General features: G+C 43.8%; 2 protein-coding genes across 2 annotated transcripts; both read left to right on the top strand.

Moving 5' to 3' along the window:
- Positions 1-1,845: 1,845 nt before the first annotated feature.
- Positions 1,846-17,944, top strand: LOC131131498 (diacylglycerol kinase zeta-like). The gene is made up of 27 exons (XM_078791464.1): positions 1,846-2,065; positions 8,448-8,514; positions 8,591-8,686; positions 9,736-9,813; positions 9,881-9,937; positions 10,013-10,081; positions 10,161-10,232; positions 11,662-11,778; positions 11,852-11,923; positions 12,011-12,112; positions 12,192-12,274; positions 12,355-12,415; positions 13,523-13,636; positions 13,706-13,840; positions 13,907-13,985; positions 14,063-14,118; positions 15,002-15,064; positions 15,127-15,204; positions 15,277-15,384; positions 16,331-16,530; positions 16,625-16,725; positions 16,806-16,897; positions 16,966-17,020; positions 17,087-17,127; positions 17,211-17,400; positions 17,490-17,533; positions 17,638-17,944. Exons 1-27 carry the CDS (start codon positions 1,977-1,979, stop codon positions 17,656-17,658), a joined length of 2,340 nt encoding a protein of 779 aa, XP_078647590.1. The 5' UTR covers positions 1,846-1,976; the 3' UTR covers positions 17,659-17,944.
- LOC144898518 (uncharacterized) lies at positions 7,325-8,282 on the top strand. The gene has a single exon (XM_078790719.1). It carries the CDS (start codon positions 7,533-7,535, stop codon positions 8,280-8,282), a length of 750 nt encoding a protein of 249 aa, XP_078646845.1. The 5' UTR covers positions 7,325-7,532.

Raw genomic sequence — 17,944 nt, 5'->3', positions numbered from 1 at the left:
GAAATTTTTCTGTATCCTTCCCCAGATTTGTGCCTCAAGACAATCCTGTCTCGCAGGTCTACAGACAGTTCTTTTGACTTCATGCTTGGTGTTTGTGCTCTGACATGCACAGTCAACTGTGGGACCTTATATAGACACTTATTATATTTCCAAATCATGTCCAATCAACTGAATTTACTGCAGGTGGACTCCAATTAAGCTGTAGAAAGATCTCAAGGATGATCAGTGGAAAACAGATGCACCTGAGCTCAATTTTGAGCTTCATGGCAAAGGCTGTGAATACTTATGTAAATGTGATTTTTTTGTTTTCTATTTTTAATAAATTCAAAACATGTCAAAAAAACCTTTTTTCACATTGTCATAATGGAGTATTTTGTGTAAAATTTTGAGGTAAGAGATTAATTTAATTCAGTTTGGAATGAGGCTGTAACAAAATGTGGAAAAAGTGAAGCGCTGTGAATACTTTCCGGATGCACTGTATATCTATCTCTGTATCTCTCTCTCTCTCTCTCTCTCTCTCTCTCTCTCTCTCTCTCTCTCTCTCTCTCTATCTATCTAAGCACGCAATAATGTCATCAAAACTTACCTCATGCGTTCACATAGTATCAAGATTTGAGAACAAATACGAGGTGAGAGAAAAACAGTAAAAATACACCACAGTACTACACTACTACATCTGTGTAGTGGGGGAGACAGTTGAACATAATGGGTCGGGTCGTTTACTCGCTACAAACGACATTTCAAAAACTATTTACAAATTGATATGCATTTACATAAAGTTCAATACAGTTCCAGTATTTACATGTGTACTTTTTGTATCATTGCACCTGAAAGCTTCCAGGCCGCAGCCCGGAGGTTGGAGACACCTGCTCTATATGACAAGACAGTAGATTGTGAAACACGGCAGTGCAGTGCAGTGAAGTGTTAGTAGGAGGAGGTAAAGCAGTTAGCAATAACAGTTAGCAACAACAGCAGCTGTGTTTACAAATACATTGTTAGCTCCAATGTTTCAAACGGGGCGCCATTTAAGTAGCCCCGCGACGTATATGATCACGTCCTCCGGTCACATGACCTGCTTAGCTGCGAGTGACTTGTCCTTCCACATCCACTCAGAGCTTCAACGCAATTAACCAATCAGAGAGCTTCAAAGCTGAGCACTCGCTTTGATGCTCAGAAGCCAGACTTGGGGATGGCGTTCTTAAAGGTTTATATCTTCAAAGACATCAGGGTCATCACATGACAGAGGTCACCTCCCAGGCAGCATTAAACGCAATAAGATAAGCTATAATAAGATGTGTGTGTGTGTGTGTGTGTGCAGCAAAGGCCTACATTGTGGAAGTGACTCACATCAGCTTTGGTAACATAGTTGATGTAACACCGCTTTGGCCTGACTACATCCTCCTACTAACACTCCTTCATCAGCATCATCATCATCATCATCTTCTTGGATATCCTGCATCACTTCCTGCACACCAACACACGCACACACACACACAACCTTTGACCCACATCAAGCATGTCAGGAACAATCACAGTGATCATATTGCAGTAGTTTGAAGTTTGTCTTGATGTCACATGGTTGCCATGGTAACCCAGCAAGCATAAAAAAGCGACCGAGTTTGAAGTAGTGTCTGAGGTCAACCGGGCATGGCGTCCCGGTGAAGCCGCCATGCGAACGTGGCGATGGTGATATGCGCTCATAATCTCACATCTCATTTTTAGATTCCACTCAGTCAAAATGTCCCAATGCGGACCAATGAAAGCACAGAGATCTGTGATGGGTGGGGTCCAGCACAAAGAGGAGGAGCTTCATCTGAGTTGGAAAATAAAAGTGAGCGCACGCTGAAGCGAGTGGTTAGTGCGGCACCTGAGAACGTGGACTCCCCCTCCTACATCCACGAACACACACCACAGCGCCACCTGAGGCTGCTTCCTGTCCAGCGATGACCGCCGGCTGACCTCGGGGGCAGCATATCATGCAGGAGCGGCAAGAGGAGCAGCGCCTAAGTCCAACCCCCACCGCCGATGCCAGACGAAGCCTGAGCGGCCTGAGGATGCTGACAAGGTGAGCGAAAGGTTGCTTGGCGGTTAGAGAGAAGCACGAGGTGGTCCAAAGACCACGTTAGCCTCTTTTAAAGCGAGTCACACATGGTCCTGATGCTGCACCGTTTCCATGGCAATATCATCACTGTGAGAGTGTGTGTGTGTGTGTGCAGAATAACAGGTGTGACATCACAAGAGAAATATTGAAAATGACCACATAAATCTCACAATAGTACGCTGATATGTGACAAGCGTCCCTCCCACGGCAGGAATAAAAAAAAAGGTGCACATTGAAGTCTGTTGAGGTGGCAGTGATCCCAGCCTTGTCTAATTATAGCTTCCATTAATGGATTGGCACCATGCGGAATTTTAATCGGTCATTTTTAGGTCCAGCCAGGAAAAGATTAACTTTCGAGGATTTGCGGTCTGCAGGTTGGCATTTTTTCCTTCATCTTTGTGTCTTTTTTGCAAGGAAGAACGCGAGTAGAGCAAAAAGTTATTTCATTATTATGGTCATTTAATAGCAGTCAACTTTTTTTTTTTACAGTTGAATGATCCTTAACTAGTTAGTTGCATCTACAGTCATGAAAAAAATGATTAGACCTCCATTGTTTCTTCAGTTAATTGATCCATTCAAATGCCTGGTACAATTAAAGGTATGTTTGTTGAACAAATATAATGACGATAACAAAAATAGCTCATGAGAATTTAAAGGGATAGTTTGGATTTTTTGACATGAACTTGCATGACACCCCATAAGCGGTGAAGTCCGTCAACTCACTCCTCATTTCGCATCCCGAGCCCAGTTCTGGTCAGATTATGGTGCGGAGGAAAGTAGTTCCAGCTAGTTGCTGGGAACAGGACAAAATAATATGCGTTCACAAAAATGCCTCCTCAAAAAAAAATCTTACCTCACAAATTGCTTGGCATTATTTTCTCTGCCGTCGTATCACTTTGTGTTCTCGCATGTCCATTGTTAAGCACATTTGCTTCATCGGTTTCACATTGTTTACTGCTGAGATAGTGAAAGTAAACATGTCTGACTATGAAACAAGTGTAGACAACATTCCTGCGTTTATGAACCGGAATACGCAGATGCCGAACTTTGTCAGGTGGAGTTCAGTGGCAACAAAAGTGGCAAATGGGCAGCACAAATTAGCTGTTTTTTACATCTGACTCTTCAAAACACGTCTCATCCTCTGTCTTGGGCATGTAGGAACGTCATCCTCCTCAAAAGTGTGCACTGCACACACAAAGCTGCTTCATCCGAGTCACTCTGGTTGCCACATTGTAGCCAACATTGTCTAATTGCAAATTAAGTGACAGGAAAACGATGGAATTTATGGGGCTAAACTTCCTTGTTGTCACTTTTTAAACCACAATAGCTCTTGCGTTGCAATGATCGCGATCTGCGCATGTAAAGACTGTGAAAAACAACAATGGATAGATGGGAGCGCAAAGTGATATGACGACAGAGAAAATAACAGAGCGATTTGCGAGGTCTGATTTTTCTATTTTTGTGATGCAAATGTATAATGCTTTTGAATGCATATTGTTTTCAGAAGCCAAACTCTTTACTTAACTGTCCCCAGCAACTAGCTGGAACTACTTTCCCCAGCACCGTAATCCACCCAGAACAGAGTGCTGTTAACGGATTTCATTGCATATGGGAGGGTGTCATACATCTTCATGTCAAAAAATCTGAATTATCCCTTTAATATCAAAATGCACATAAGAGTTGCCATTAATCACTCCCAGAATGCTTTGCATGCATGTTGTGTGGACACCAAAATATTGACGAGAAAATAACAGTTATCTGTTTGACTTCTTTCCTTTACTCAAGCACATGTATTTACTAGTTACTTTCTCATGTGTGTGTGATGCATACACAGACCCATTTTCTGGACTATATTTGTCACTCATTGGCCCTCTTTCTATAAATGTTCTCTCAAGGGGAGGAGCTAGAGGAGGAGGTCAAGGAAGAGGAAAAAAAAAAGAAAAGGCGTGAAGAAAGGATAGAACAGAGAAAAAATGACTGGTTCAACCACCAGAGGGCAGCATCGTTATGCTGGATAGATAGATGGCTAAAACTGAAACAAACGCTGTAGATGACTTGGACTAGTGTCATAATTGACTCTAAAGGCTCACATATGTCTCATGTAATGGTTGACTCTCAGGCCTCTCATGTCATTGATCATTCTCAAGTCTTTCGTGTTGTAATTAGTTGGGGTTGGGCGATATTTGTACATACCGGTATAGACTCTAAAATCGTTATAAACACTGAACAAACCCTTCCCGACCTAAACAGGTTGACATGACGATAAAACACTGGCGAAAGTTGGCTCGATTAGCATTTTTTTACTAGGATGTGTTTATCTTTTTAATGTAGGTCATTTTAGCCGTAATTATATTCTTCACACACACACTTCCGTGACTGTACTTCAAAATAAGAGCGCCGTTTGCTCCATGTCTGCGTAAACAAAAGTGTCATAAAAAAATATATCTTCCATATGCAGTTGGAATCGCATGGGTGACTACATCTTCCTTCATCACAAGGCACAGACATTACAGTTTGTTGAATATTTAGCCGTAGCAATATGTGATGAGGCTGACATCCCATTAGAAAGCTAGCGACTTTATTACTGTAGCGGCAGCTGAATAACTGTAGTCAAGGATGGCTGTATTCAGTTGGCCGTTTATTTTGAAAAGCAACGTAAGGCACTTACTTACTGTCCTGTCCTGCCGGCAGACCTAGCTACACATGTCAACAACAGCAGTAGTTCCTTAGAACTCTTCTTCTACTCTCTTTTCTTACAACCGCCCGCCCCAACCCGCAAGCTGAACTCGACTGCCCTTCAGTGTCCACACACGAAACAGCAGCTTGGAACAACACTCCCAACGCAACATTACCAATAAAAACATACATATGCGTTACAATTCGGAACAAGTGTATTTCATTATATGGCTTAATGTTTGTAGCTTTTTATACAAGACTAACAGAATTTAAATTAGATTTTTGCTTTTGTGATACATCCCCCAAATATTGTGATATATACTAAGGTCTATGTCGCCCGACCCGTAGTTCTCATGTTGTATTTGACTCTTGTGTTCAATTTGTAGTGGACTCTCTAAGGCAGGGGTTTCAAATGTGGCCGCCTTGATATAAAAGTTTAATGTTAGTGCGGCCCGCGCAAGTTTGATATGGATGCTGTATGGTATCATGTACCCAGAAAAAAATATTACGTTTGATTAATGTTCATGTTAAAGGTTAAATAACTGTTAATAGTTATCCTCCCTATCCGTGTGGAAGTGGTAAGTTTTTGGCTATTTAAGTTTAAAGGAAATAACTTGAAGGCTTCCGTTTAGGTCGCTAGCTCTCTAGTTTGCGAGTTAGCATGTGTCTCAAGACCCTGCAGTTGCGCAATATGTTGTAAATAAAAAGAGTATAAATGTGACTATAGTCGTGTTTTGTCATGTCTACAGGGCTCTAATAATGCTTTGTTCATTTTAATCTGAAAAAAATTATTTGTCTACCCACCAACTATATGTGGTTTCTTAAGTTTTTATTATTTGCCGTTTTATTATTATTATTATATTTATTACTGATTGATTGATTTTCTTTATTCTTGATTTGTTTATTTATTTTTCATCTTATTTTGTGCAGAAAAATAAAAATTAAGATATTTGAGAACAGTGGAATGTTTTATCAGAGCTTTTATTGTAGAAAATTGGAACCAAAGCAAAGTTTTTTAAATCTAATCTAAATCTAATCTAAATCTGATCTAATGTCTCTAAGGACTCTTTAGGCTCTAAGGATGCTCATGGTTCTACAGGTTCTCATGTTGTACATTACTCAAGGCTTTCAGGTTGTAGTTGACTCTGAAGGCTCTGATGTCAAGTTCTCATGGTTGACTCAACATTCTCGTGCTGTAGGTGTCTTTCTGAGCTCTCATGCCATACCTGACTCTCAAGGGTCATATGTCACTCATGCTGTAGTTGACCTTCTGAGACTCAGGTAGACTTCAATTAGATTGAATTTTGAGTCTCTAATTTGGTTGTGGTGGCACGGCAGTCGAGTTGTTAGCACGCAGACCTCACAGCTAGGAGACCAGGGTTCAATTCCATCCTCAGCCATCTCTGTGTGGAGTTTGCATGTTCTCCCTGTGCATGTGTGGGTTTTCTCCCACATTCCAAAAACATGCTAGGTTAATTGGCGACTCCAAATTGTCCATAGGTATGAATGTGAGTGTGAATGGTTGTTTGTCTATATGTGCCCTGTGATTGGCTGGCCCCCAATCCAGGGTGTACTCCGCCTCTCGCCCGAAGACAGCTGGGATAGGCTCCAGCACCCCCGTGACCCTCGTGAGGAAAAGCGGTAGAAAATGAATGAATTAATAATTTGGTTGTTGACTCTCAAGGTTCTCATAATGTAGTTGCCTTTCTGAGCTCTCAAGGGTCTCATGTCATAATTGACTCTCAAGTTTCTCATGTTATAACTGAGTCTTATAGGCTCAATTTGTAGTTGACTTTCCAGGCTCTCATTTTGGAGTCAACTCTCACGGTTTTCATTTTGTAGGTGACTCAAGGCTCTCATGTCTATTATGCAATGGCTGACTCTCAAGGCTCTCATGTTTTAGTCGATTCGCGATGCTACAATTTGGTAGTTGATCCTCAAGGTTCTCATGCTGTAGTTGACTTTCTGAGCTCTTATGCCCTCGTTGACTGCCAAGGCCCTCATGTCATTCTATGCTCGCTCATGGCTTTCTCAACTCTCATAGTCTTAAGGTTAAGGTTCTCATGTTGTACTTGATTTTCTGAGTTCTCATGACATAACTGACTTTTTGTAGTCGGCTTTCAAAGCTGCCATTCAGTACTTGACTCTCAAGGATTCTCATGCCCAAGTTGACTCTCCAGCTTCTCGTGTCATTCAGTAATAAGTCGGAATGGTTGGGACCCAGTGAGAAGGTTGCTATGACTGCGGCTGCTTCGTCACCGTGGCAACCAACACAACGAATGTCTACTTAACGAGCATGTGGATCCGCCTCAGTTTGGGTGGTTAATTGGATCCATAATGCAGCAGCACGGGCCTTGAAGTGTTAATGAGGAGTATTCTGGGATGTTGGAGTGCACGGCGGCCCCCTTCATGTGCACACCGGCTGCAATGAAGTGAGACCCCTGACAAAGGCGTTGGGGCGGGGCGGGCGAGGGGCGGGCGAGGGTGATTTCAGGTCCTGATGATCCCAGACCAGAGCGGTGGAGTCTGCGGGTCGGAGCACTTCCTCTCAGGTTGTATGACGCCGCATGTGGACGTGTTTATTAGTTGGATTGATTGGTGTATTGATTGGAGTCAACTAGCGAGCAAATGATGATGTTGACGTGTGGTCATGTGATCATGTGATCATGTGAGCGTGTCCTTTGTGCAAAGCGAGACTGATACTATTTTACCTCAGCAGCTGGTGAGGAACATCTCTTTGCAGCATCCGTCCATCATGGACACTTTTTTCCGCCGTCACTTTAAGAAAAAGCCAGGAGTCCTGCATGGGGGCACGGCGCCCCAAGCCGCCCGCCAGCGAAGACCCAGCGTGGTCGTCCAGACCGGCAAAGCTCGTCGGAGGTCCAGTGTCGGTTTTCCCTCCTCCACTTTGACGCAGCGGCGTCGCTCCAGTGTCCACCAGCAAGGGTTGCTGCTGGGCGGCGAAAGCGCTACGAAGACCCCGGGCACTGTGAAGGGGCGCAGGCGCTCTAGCACCACCACCCCCAACCACAACCCCCGTTTTGTCGTGAGCCGCAAGCTGCGTACCATTGACACGCCCCTGCTTGGCCCCTCCATCCTGCTGGCCGGTCTCATCCAGATGGCCGAGGAGGATGAGGACGATACGGCGGCGGGGGCGGCGTTGGTGGAACAGAAGAGCGGGGCCGACGAAAGCAGTCAACCAGAGTTGAACATCTCCTTGTCTTCTTCACCCCCTGACTTGGAGACGCCACGGCCGCAGATCTGGGCCCCTCGTTGCCTACGCAGGAACTCGTCTCAGATTCTAGCTGGAGACTCCGCCCCCTATTCACGCCACTTTGCTGCAAGAAGGAAAAGGAAGGTTTCCACCGTTTCTAAGCCGGGTCGCAAGACTTCCATATATTACATCAACCACTTGGCCATGTGCGGGGGCCCCCACATCAATGATGAGTGCCTGGAGGATTGGAGCACCCTTCTGTCGTATGTAGTCCGCAAACTTTTAGCTTAAAAATTTGCTTGCTCACTTAACACATTAGTTTGAGTGTCAACATTCTCGGACCTGAGAGGAAACTGGTGTCCCCGTTTAGATCTGTTAAGGACACATTGAGGCGACAAATCTTGTTTTTCAGACCAGAATCAAAACCACACCGCATGTTTCCTCCTGTCCTTCCAGGAGAGTCATCACCAAGTCGGTCGTGCAGAAGCAGGCGTTGGAGTCCAGCGGCGGAGCTGACTGGAGCGTGAGTCACACTCACTGCAGTTGCCGTGCGAGTTATTAGCATGTTAGCATGTCATGTGACGTGTGACTTGTTACAGGAGAGCGCCCAGTGTGGAGATCACGTGTGGTTCGAAGCGACCGCTTCAGGAGACGTTTGCTACGTTGGTGAGCAACGCTGTTTGGTCAAGTCTTTGGTGAGTTAGAGCGCCCCCTCTGGTTATGATCTTGATGAGGATTTGAAGATTCTCTTACTGGTTTTTAAATGTCTTAACGGCCTTGCACCTTCTTATTTATCTGATCTGCTTTTACCATATCAGCCCCCGCGGACCCTGCGGTCCTCCGGCACTGGCCTTTTAACAATACCAAAACCCAGAACAAAAACCCACGGTGAGGCAGCATTTAGCCACTATGGCCCCCACCTGTGGAACAGCCTGCCGGAGAGCCTCAGGACTGCAGAGACTGTTGATATTTTTAAAAGAAGATTAAAGACACACCTTTTTAATCAAATCAAATCAACTTTATTTGTATAGCACTTTTCCTGCAAAGACATGCAACACAAAGTGCTTTACAGAATTAAAAACAATTACAACAATTAAAAGGAAAACAAATACTAAGAAAGCCCCTCCCTTCCACCCTCCATACTAGACACACACACACACCCACCCACACATACACACAATCACACACAATCACACACAGTAGGAAGACATGGCATGGCACTGAGGATCAAGGAAACGCCACCTTTGGGGCCGCAGGCCGTGCCATCGGGGGACCAGCACCCGACAGATGGGCGGACCCCCATATTAAAGGGAGGTTTCCTCAGGGGGGGGGGGTCCTCCACACTGGGGGCTGTGTCGGGTCTGCTGAGGAGGGTGCCATCCTTGGGTCCCTTTGGTTCCTCCCTTTAATGTGGGGGTCCGCCCGTCTGTCGGAGTCGGGGGGCCCGGGTGCTGGTCCCCCGATGGCACGGCCTGCGGCTCCTCCCAGTGTGGATGGCCCCTTGATCCTCAGTGCCATGCCATGTCTCCCTACTGTGTGTGATTGTGTGTGTGTGTGTGTGTGTCTAGTATGAAGGGTGGGAGGGAGGGGCTTTCTTTTGTTTCTTAGTTTTTCCTTTTAATTGTGGTAATTGTTTTTAATTCTGTAAAGTACTTTGTGTTGCATGTCTTTGCAGGAAAAGTGCTATACAAATAAAGTTGATTTGATTTGATTTATGATCAAATTTATTTTCGACGTCCCACAGCAAAAGTCAGCAGCCAGGAAGAAATGTGCGGCCTGTAAGATCTCGGTGCACGTGACGTGCATGGAGGAGCTGGACAAGGTGAGATGGTTCTCGGTATCAGTGGAGTACCTCAGGGTCATGTTGTCGCCGGTGTCTTTGTCATCAGATCAACTTCAAGTGCAAGCCGTCATTCAGGGAGGCGGGGTCACGCATGGCTCGAGAGGTCAGCTGACCACAGGAACATGTGACCTCGTAGTTGTATTTGACACTCGACCTTCACTCTGACATTGTATTGCAGGGCAATGCCATGCGCCACCACTGGGTTCATCGACGGCGCCAGACAGGAAAATGCCGCCAGTGCGGAAAGGTTGACCTCCGCCCATCGACACGGCATGCTAGCATGGTAGCTTTATTCACAACTCACTAGCCTCGTTTTTGTCCGGCAGGGATTCCAAGCCAAGTTTTCTTTTCACAGCAAAGAGATCATCGCCATCAGCTGCTCGTGGTGCAAACAGGCGGTACGTCTCATCGCGCTCATCTGGCACATCGAGCTAGCGCTACTGATGTGTGCGTTTAAATGCAGGACACAAGTTGCTTTACTGTCATGGTCGTATCACTTAGTCAACATCCCTTTTTCTTTTACTTACCCTCCGTAGTTCTTAAGGGGTCCTTTTAAATAAGCTTCGCAAAAAATGCTGTAAAATAAATATGAATATGTTTCCTCACTTTAACAAGTCAATCCTACTTCAGCCTGAAATATACATACTATCCTGTGTATTGATTGCATTATTATTATTATTATTATTATTATTATTATTATTATTATTATTATTATTATTATTATTATTATTATTATTATTATTATTATTATTATTATTATTATTATTTGTATTATTTGTATTATTTGTATCTGGTTCTAAACCCTGGTGAGGTATTCAGTCTGGGCTTCCCCACTGAGACTGTTTCCCATGCGACCCAGACCCGGATAAGCGGAACAAAATGACTGGATGGGCGGATGGACAGATGGATGTCATTCCGTCAAAAAATGAAAAAATATTCATTCATATTATTTTTACCTCAAATGTCAGCCTCTGACATATACATATCATATATTTATTATACTTTGACATAGACTTTCTTTATTGTCATTGCACAATAACACAGCAGTGAAATTGCCAACGAAATGAATAAATTAAAATAAATAATAAATAATAAATAATAAATAATAAATAATAAATAATAAATAATAAATAATAAATAATAAATAATAAATAATAAATAATAAATAATAAATAATAAATAATAAATAATAAATAATAAATAATAAATAATAAATAATAAATAATAATGTGGGGAATAAATAGATTACATAAAATATGAACAACAATGTACAGCGTAAACAGTAATTTGTACAAATAATTTAAATAATTTGGCAGTATGGTTAGTATGCTTACATTACTCCACTGTTTTATCTAATTAAAAAAACAAAAACGTAAAAAAGACCATTATTAATCATCAAAAATGACACGTACTTATTATTTCAATGGCAAGCAAGGCACCCTTACAGAAAAACTGTTGTATTCTCGTGTTAAACGATGCCAAAATTTCAGATAATGAGGTTTACGTATTTGGAAATGAGCCAAAAATATTAGTATAATAGATCCCCTTTAATAAAGTGGGGGATTAAAAACTGCATGTTTTCAATTGTTTCCAATGGGACATTTTTTTGTCACAAGGAACAAATGTGTTAATTTAGTATAAATATTCAAGATAATTTAAGGAATGCATTCCTTTCACTTTTTTTAAAGTAAAACAGTAATACCAAACACAAGTGTTGCCACAGCTCGGAAAATGGCGTAGAGCTACATTTAGTTCGCTAGCATTAGCAACCTAGTGATGTTGATTCAGCGTTTTGTGTGTTTTTGTGTGTGTGTGTGTGTGTTTCAGTACCACAACAAGGTGACGTGTTTCATGCTGCAGCACATCCAAGAGTTCTGCTCGCTTGGCGCCCACGCCGCCGTCATCATCCCACCCACGTGGATCCTGCGAGTGAGGCGACCTCAGGTGGGTGGAGACACCCTCACACACACGAAACAAAAGTGGAAACAAGAAGAATGACGTGTTGCGTGTTTTGCAGACGTCGCTGAAGTCGAGCAAGAAGAGAAAGACGTCGTTAAAAGTAAACAAAACTAACAAGAAGGCAGCAGAGGTCAGGATGTGGCATCGGCTGGTCTTATTGGTGTTTAGCTTAGCTGTGTCAGCATTCCGCATACCTGATGCTGTATTTGTACCTTAGCTCCAAGATGGCTACTGGAAACCCTTCCTGGTCAAACCCCGCCCCTCTCACCTCATGAAGCCCTTGCTGGTGTTTGTCAACCCCAAGAGCGGCGGAAATCAGGTTGAACATGACGTGTGCATCACATGATGTGTCACATGACTTGTGCCCCCCATCCTAAAGCAGTGTCTGCGGCCACCAGGGCACCAAAATCATCAAGTCGTTCATGTGGTACTTGAACCCTCGACAGGTGTTTGACCTGACCAGAGGAGGACCTGAGGAGGGGTGAGACACATGATGACCTACATGATGAAAGGTCACATGATGACCTTCACCCTGAAGCAGCATTTTTCTGTCCCCTGCAGATTAGAACTTTTTGCCAAAGTTCCCAACTTGAGGATCCTGGTGTGCGGCGGCGACGGGACGGTGGGCAGTGTTACAAGTGTAATCTAACAGTGTAGTAAAGCGGTGTAACATAATAGTGTAATCGTGTAGTGTAACATAGCGATGTAGTGTAGCAGTAGAAGACAAGTGTGTCATGGCAGTGAATTTCTCTTACAGATGAGTAAAGTATCATAGCATAGCATAACAAAGTATTTAACAGCATTGTAGGATGGTAACATTGTAACATTGAAATGTTGCATAGCACTGTTACATAGCAGTGTAACGTGCACTGTAGTAAATGTAATACTGTAAGTGTAGCAGTGTAATATATCTGTTGCACAGGAGTGTACCACATGACGAGTGTACTATATCAGCATAGAAGTGTAACACAATACTGCAGTATAGCAGTGTTACAGACTAGTATATCAGTGCAATATGTCACAGAAGTCCAGTACTGTAACCTAGTACTGCAGTATAGTAGTGTAAACAGAAATATAGTAGCATAGCACTGCAGTAAAGCAATGTACGCATTACAGTTGTGCAGCAGTATATCTGTGTAATATAGCCTTGTAGAGTAGTGCTGTTACATAGTATTGCAGTACACTGTAGTACACTGTAGTACATATTTGTTTAAGAGTGCCAGCTGGTAAACCTCACTCCCTGATGCCTAAAGAGTAGCGCTGGACACGTTGACTGGGATGTTAGACATTGCATCACCATGGTAGGTTGCATTGCAAGATTTATGTCATAAGGAAGATGCTGCCTTCTTTATTACTTGTAATAACATTCACAGTAGCGAGTCCTGCACGGTGACAGAGTGGTTGGAATGACAGCAAGGGGACCCAAGTTCAATTCCATCCTGGGACATCTCTGTGTGGAGTTTGCATGTTCTCCCCGTGCATGCGTGGGTTTTCTCCGGGGACTCCGGTTTCCTCCCACATTCCAAAAACATGCTAGGTTAATTGGTGACTCCAAATTGTCCATAGGTATGAATGTGAGTGTGAATGGTTGTTTGTCTATATGTGCTGGGATAGGCTCCAGCACCACCCCGCGAGGATAAGCAGTAGAAAATGAATGAATGAAGTACACCCCTAGTGGAGAGTACTGCAAAGATAGATTCCATATGTGTGTGTGTGTGTGTGTGTGCAGGTGGGATGGATTTTGTCCGTGTTAGATCAGCTGAAGCTCCACCCCCAGCCACCTGTGGCTGTCCTTCCTCTGGGAACAGGAAATGACTTGGCGAGGACGCTCAATTGGGGAGGGGTAAGTTGTCTTGACCTCCCGGCGCGGTCGTCACGGCGATGATGTTGACGCACGTGCTCGCCCTCGCAGGGTTACACAGATGAGCCTCTCACCAAAATCCTGTCGCACGTGGAGGACGGTAACGTCGTGCAGCTGGACCGCTGGAACGTACGCGTGGAGGTCAACAAACTTTGTGAGGAATGCGAGGAGCATCAGGCCAACAAGGTCAGTCAAGGTCACATTTCTAATAACGACCTTGATGTTAACACCGGTGACATGTTGTCCTTGGAGCTCCCCATGGATGTGTTCAACAACTACTTCAGTCTGGGCTTCGACGCTCACGTCACACTGGGCTTTCACGAGTCCCGAGGTGATGGCAATCTTTCACCACAGGACCCTGACTGAGCTCCTCCATGTGACACGTTTCCAATTTCCTGTTTCTTTCAGAGGCCAACCCAGAGCGGTTCAACAGTCGCTTCAGAAACAAAATATTCTACGCTGGGGTGCGAGTGCTCATGTTTTCCATCATCTATCTATCTATACATCCATCTATATCAGGGGTCTCAAACACGCGGCCCGTGGGCCAAATGTGGCCCGCAGGACACTAGTTTGAGGCCCCCCCCTTGATATGAAAGTTTAATGTTTGTGCCGCCCGCGCAAGTTTGATATGGATGCTGTATGGTATCATGTACCCAGAAAAAATTATTACGTTTGATTAATGTTCATGTTAAAGGTTAAATAACTGTTAATAGTTATCCTCTCTATCCGTGTGGAAGTGGTACGTTTTTGGCTATTTAAGTTTAAAGGAAATAACTTGAAGGCTACCGTTTAGGTCGCTAGCTCTCTAGTTTGCGAGTTAGCATGCGTCTCAAGACCCTGCAGTTGCGCAATATGTTGTAAATATAAAGAGTATAAATGTGACTATAGTCGTGTTTTGTCATGTCTACAGGGCTCTAATAATGCTTTGTTCATTTTAATCTGAAAAAAATAATTTGTCTACCCACCAACTATATGTGGTTTCTTAAGTTTTTATTATTTGCCGTTTTATTATTATTATTATATTTATTTATTTATTACTGATTGATTGATTTTCTTTATTCTTGATTTGTTTATTTATTTTTCATCTTATTTTATGCAGAAAAATAAAAATTAAGATATTTGAGAACAGTGGAATGTTTTATCAGAGCTTTTATTGTAGAAAATCGGAACCAAAGCACTGAAAAAGTTTGTATATTTTTCTGTTTTTAATAAGTGCGTTTTTTTTTTGGGGGGGGGGGGGGGGGGGGGCTAATGCGGCGCAGTCTCACCCAGACCCTAGCTCCAGTGGCCCCCAAGTAAATTGAGTTTGAGACCCCTGATCTATATAAACATCTATGTATGTTTCAGACAGCGTTTTCAGACTTCCTCAGTGGGAATTCCAAAGATTTGTCCAAGCACATCACAGTTGTGGTGAGTAGAACGAAGCAGGCCGCCATCTTTGTTTACAACTGACTGCTCTTACCCGTCCTCAGTGTGATGGCGTGGACCTGACAACCAAAGTCCAGGAGCTGAAGCTCCAGTGTCTCCTCTTCCTTAACATCCCAAGGTACCTCACCTGCCTATCAGTCACGTGACTCTTTGCTAGCATGTTGCTAATGTGTCGTAAACCGGTATGCAGGTACTGCGCTGGGACAACACCCTGGGGTCACCCTGGTGAACAGTACGATTTTGAGCCGCAGCGCCTTGATGATGGCTGCATCGAGGTCATCGGTTTCACCATGACCTCTTTGGTGAGTGTTGATGTCGTTGTAGGGGTGGAGGCAGGGGGAAACTACCCCCTTAGCGGAGCTACGTGACCTGGCTAGATGCCTGTGTGGCAGTAATTTAGTTACTACAGGGCTATATAAGCTAGGTGTGTTGTATAGCAATGTAACTTAGCGGTGTAGCATGGCAATGTATCAAAACATTGTAACTTAGTGTTACATGGCAATGTATCAAAACAGTATAACTTAGTGTTACATAGCAATGTATCAAAACAGTGTAACTTAGCGGTGTAGAATAGCAATGTATCAAAACAGTGTAACTTAGTGTTACTTAGCAATGTATCAAAACAGTGTAACTTAGCGGTGTAGCATAGCAATGTATCAAAACAGTGTAACTTAGTGTTACATGGCAATGTATCAAAACAGTGTAACTTAGTGTTACATAGCAATGTATCAAAACAGTGTAATTTAGTGTTACATGGCAATGTATCAAAACAGTGTAACTTAGTGTTGCATGGCAATGTATCAAAACAGTGTAACTTAGCGGTGTAGCATAGCAATGTATCAAAACAGTGTAACTTAGTGTTACATAGCAATGTATCAAAACAGTGTAACTTAGTGTTACATAGCAATGTATCAAAACAGTGTAACTAAGTGTTACATAGCAATGTATCAAAACAGTGTAACTAAGTGTTACATGGCAAGGTATCAAAACAGTGTAACTTAGTGTTACATGGCGATGTATCAAAACAGTGTAACTTAGTGTTACATGGCGATGTATCAAAACAGTGTAACTTAGTGTTACATAGCAATGGCGATCCTGTGGACACATAAAATAGCAGTGTCACAGAGTATTGTAGCATAAAAGTGGAACCTGGTGGAAATTAGCCATGTAGCATAGCAGTGTAGCATAACAGTGTAGCATAGCTGTATAGCATTTGACTCTTCAGTCCAATCATGTGTGTGCATTTAGGCCACGCTGCAGGTCGGAGGTCACGGTGAGAGGCTCCAGCAGTGCAAGGAGGTGACCTTAACCACCAACAAGGTCATCCCCGTGCAGGTGGATGGTGAGCCGTGCAAGCTGGCACCCTCCATCATCAACATCAGCCTGAAAAATCGGGCCAACATGGTCCAGAAGTCGAAGAGAAGGTTCTCCATGGCACACCTCAACAAGTAAGCGTTGAACATTAGCCTTGATCTTTACATCATCATGGAAGTCAATGTGTGCATGTGTGTGTTTGTGTGTGTTTGTGTGTGTGAAGTGTAGTCAGCAACTGGTCCCTGAGAGGCTCGACGTCCAAGTGAACAAGATTAACATGGCCGCCTATCAAGCTCTGCATTACGACAAAGACCTCCTGAAGGAGTCATGTGAGTCTGCTAATTCATCAATTGCCAATGACAATGGCAAAGATCTTCAAAAAGAATGAGGTGTCACTCTGTTTGTACAGCTGTGCCTCTGGGCGTGGTGAGCGTACCCGGGGACAGCGACCTGGAAATGTGTCGCCTCCTCATCCAGCGTCTTCACAACAACTTGGACCAGGTGTGACTTTGACACGTGAGCTTTGCACGCCAGTGTAAAGCGTCAATGCTGTCCTCCTGTCTCCTCAGGACGGTGCGGCCGCAGCAGCTGACATGCTGTCCATCAACTGGTGCTTCCTGGACTGTACGCCAGTTGTAGCTTCGCCTTTGTGTTGTTCACCAGCGACTGACGGCCATGTTTGTTTTTCAGGTACCACTGCCGACCGCTTCTACCGCATCGACAGAGCTCAGGTATGACATTGCTGGTGGCACGGACGTCCCCCCCCCCCCCCCGCCCCCCCCCTGTGCGAACGCTAACAGGAAGTGTCTTCCAGGAGCACCTCAATTTGGTGAGCGACATTTGCCAGGATGAGCTCTACATCCTGGACCCGGAAATCGTTGCCAAGGAGACGTTGGCCCCACCGGCTATGCCTGATCTGGTGCACCCCGACGAACGTCAGGACCAGCTGGGCCTCGTCTGCAGCTCTTCCAGCGGCGCCGCGTCACATCACACTGATCATGAAGGTAACAGCTCTAAGCCCTAGCTCCTCAAAATCAGGAAGTGCTTGTTCTCTTTCCCGATGGTGTCTGATCTTGTTGTTTCTGGTTTCAAGAAGTAGACGTGATGGCGTGCGTCCACCCCCGAGACGGGGACAATGTAAGTGACGGTCAGTGGACAACCTTTTGGATGTTGTAGTCTTGAATGTCCCTTCTCTTCTCTCTCTTCTTTGTGCTTCCCACCTGTCCCACATGACAAACAAGATGGCTGCCAGCACGAAGTGAGGAAATCACGCACGTGAACTCAAGCTCACATTGTTGAGCATGATTTTAATTGCGATATTTAATACTAAACAAGAGTTTAAACATGTAATATTAAACATTATATTTAATAAGAAACACTGATGGTTTTAAACATATCTTATCATTGAATATGATTTCTAAACATACTGTATTTAAGACTAAGTTAATAAGCGCTATTAAACATTAGGTTATGAAGTACAATTTTAAAGTGTGTTTTCTTCTTCTTGTAAATGATTTATCCTTTGAATGATGAAATCAAGTCAATAAA

Source organism: Doryrhamphus excisus, linkage group LG1, assembly GCF_037039965.1.
Source record: "Doryrhamphus excisus strain RoL-2023G ecotype Guam linkage group LG1, RoL_Dexc_Guam_v1.1, whole genome shotgun sequence".
Taxonomy (NCBI): Eukaryota; Metazoa; Chordata; class Actinopteri; order Syngnathiformes; family Syngnathidae; genus Doryrhamphus; species Doryrhamphus excisus.
Note: the sequence above shows the minus strand (reverse complement) of the source record. Positions and strands in the feature narration are given on the sequence as shown.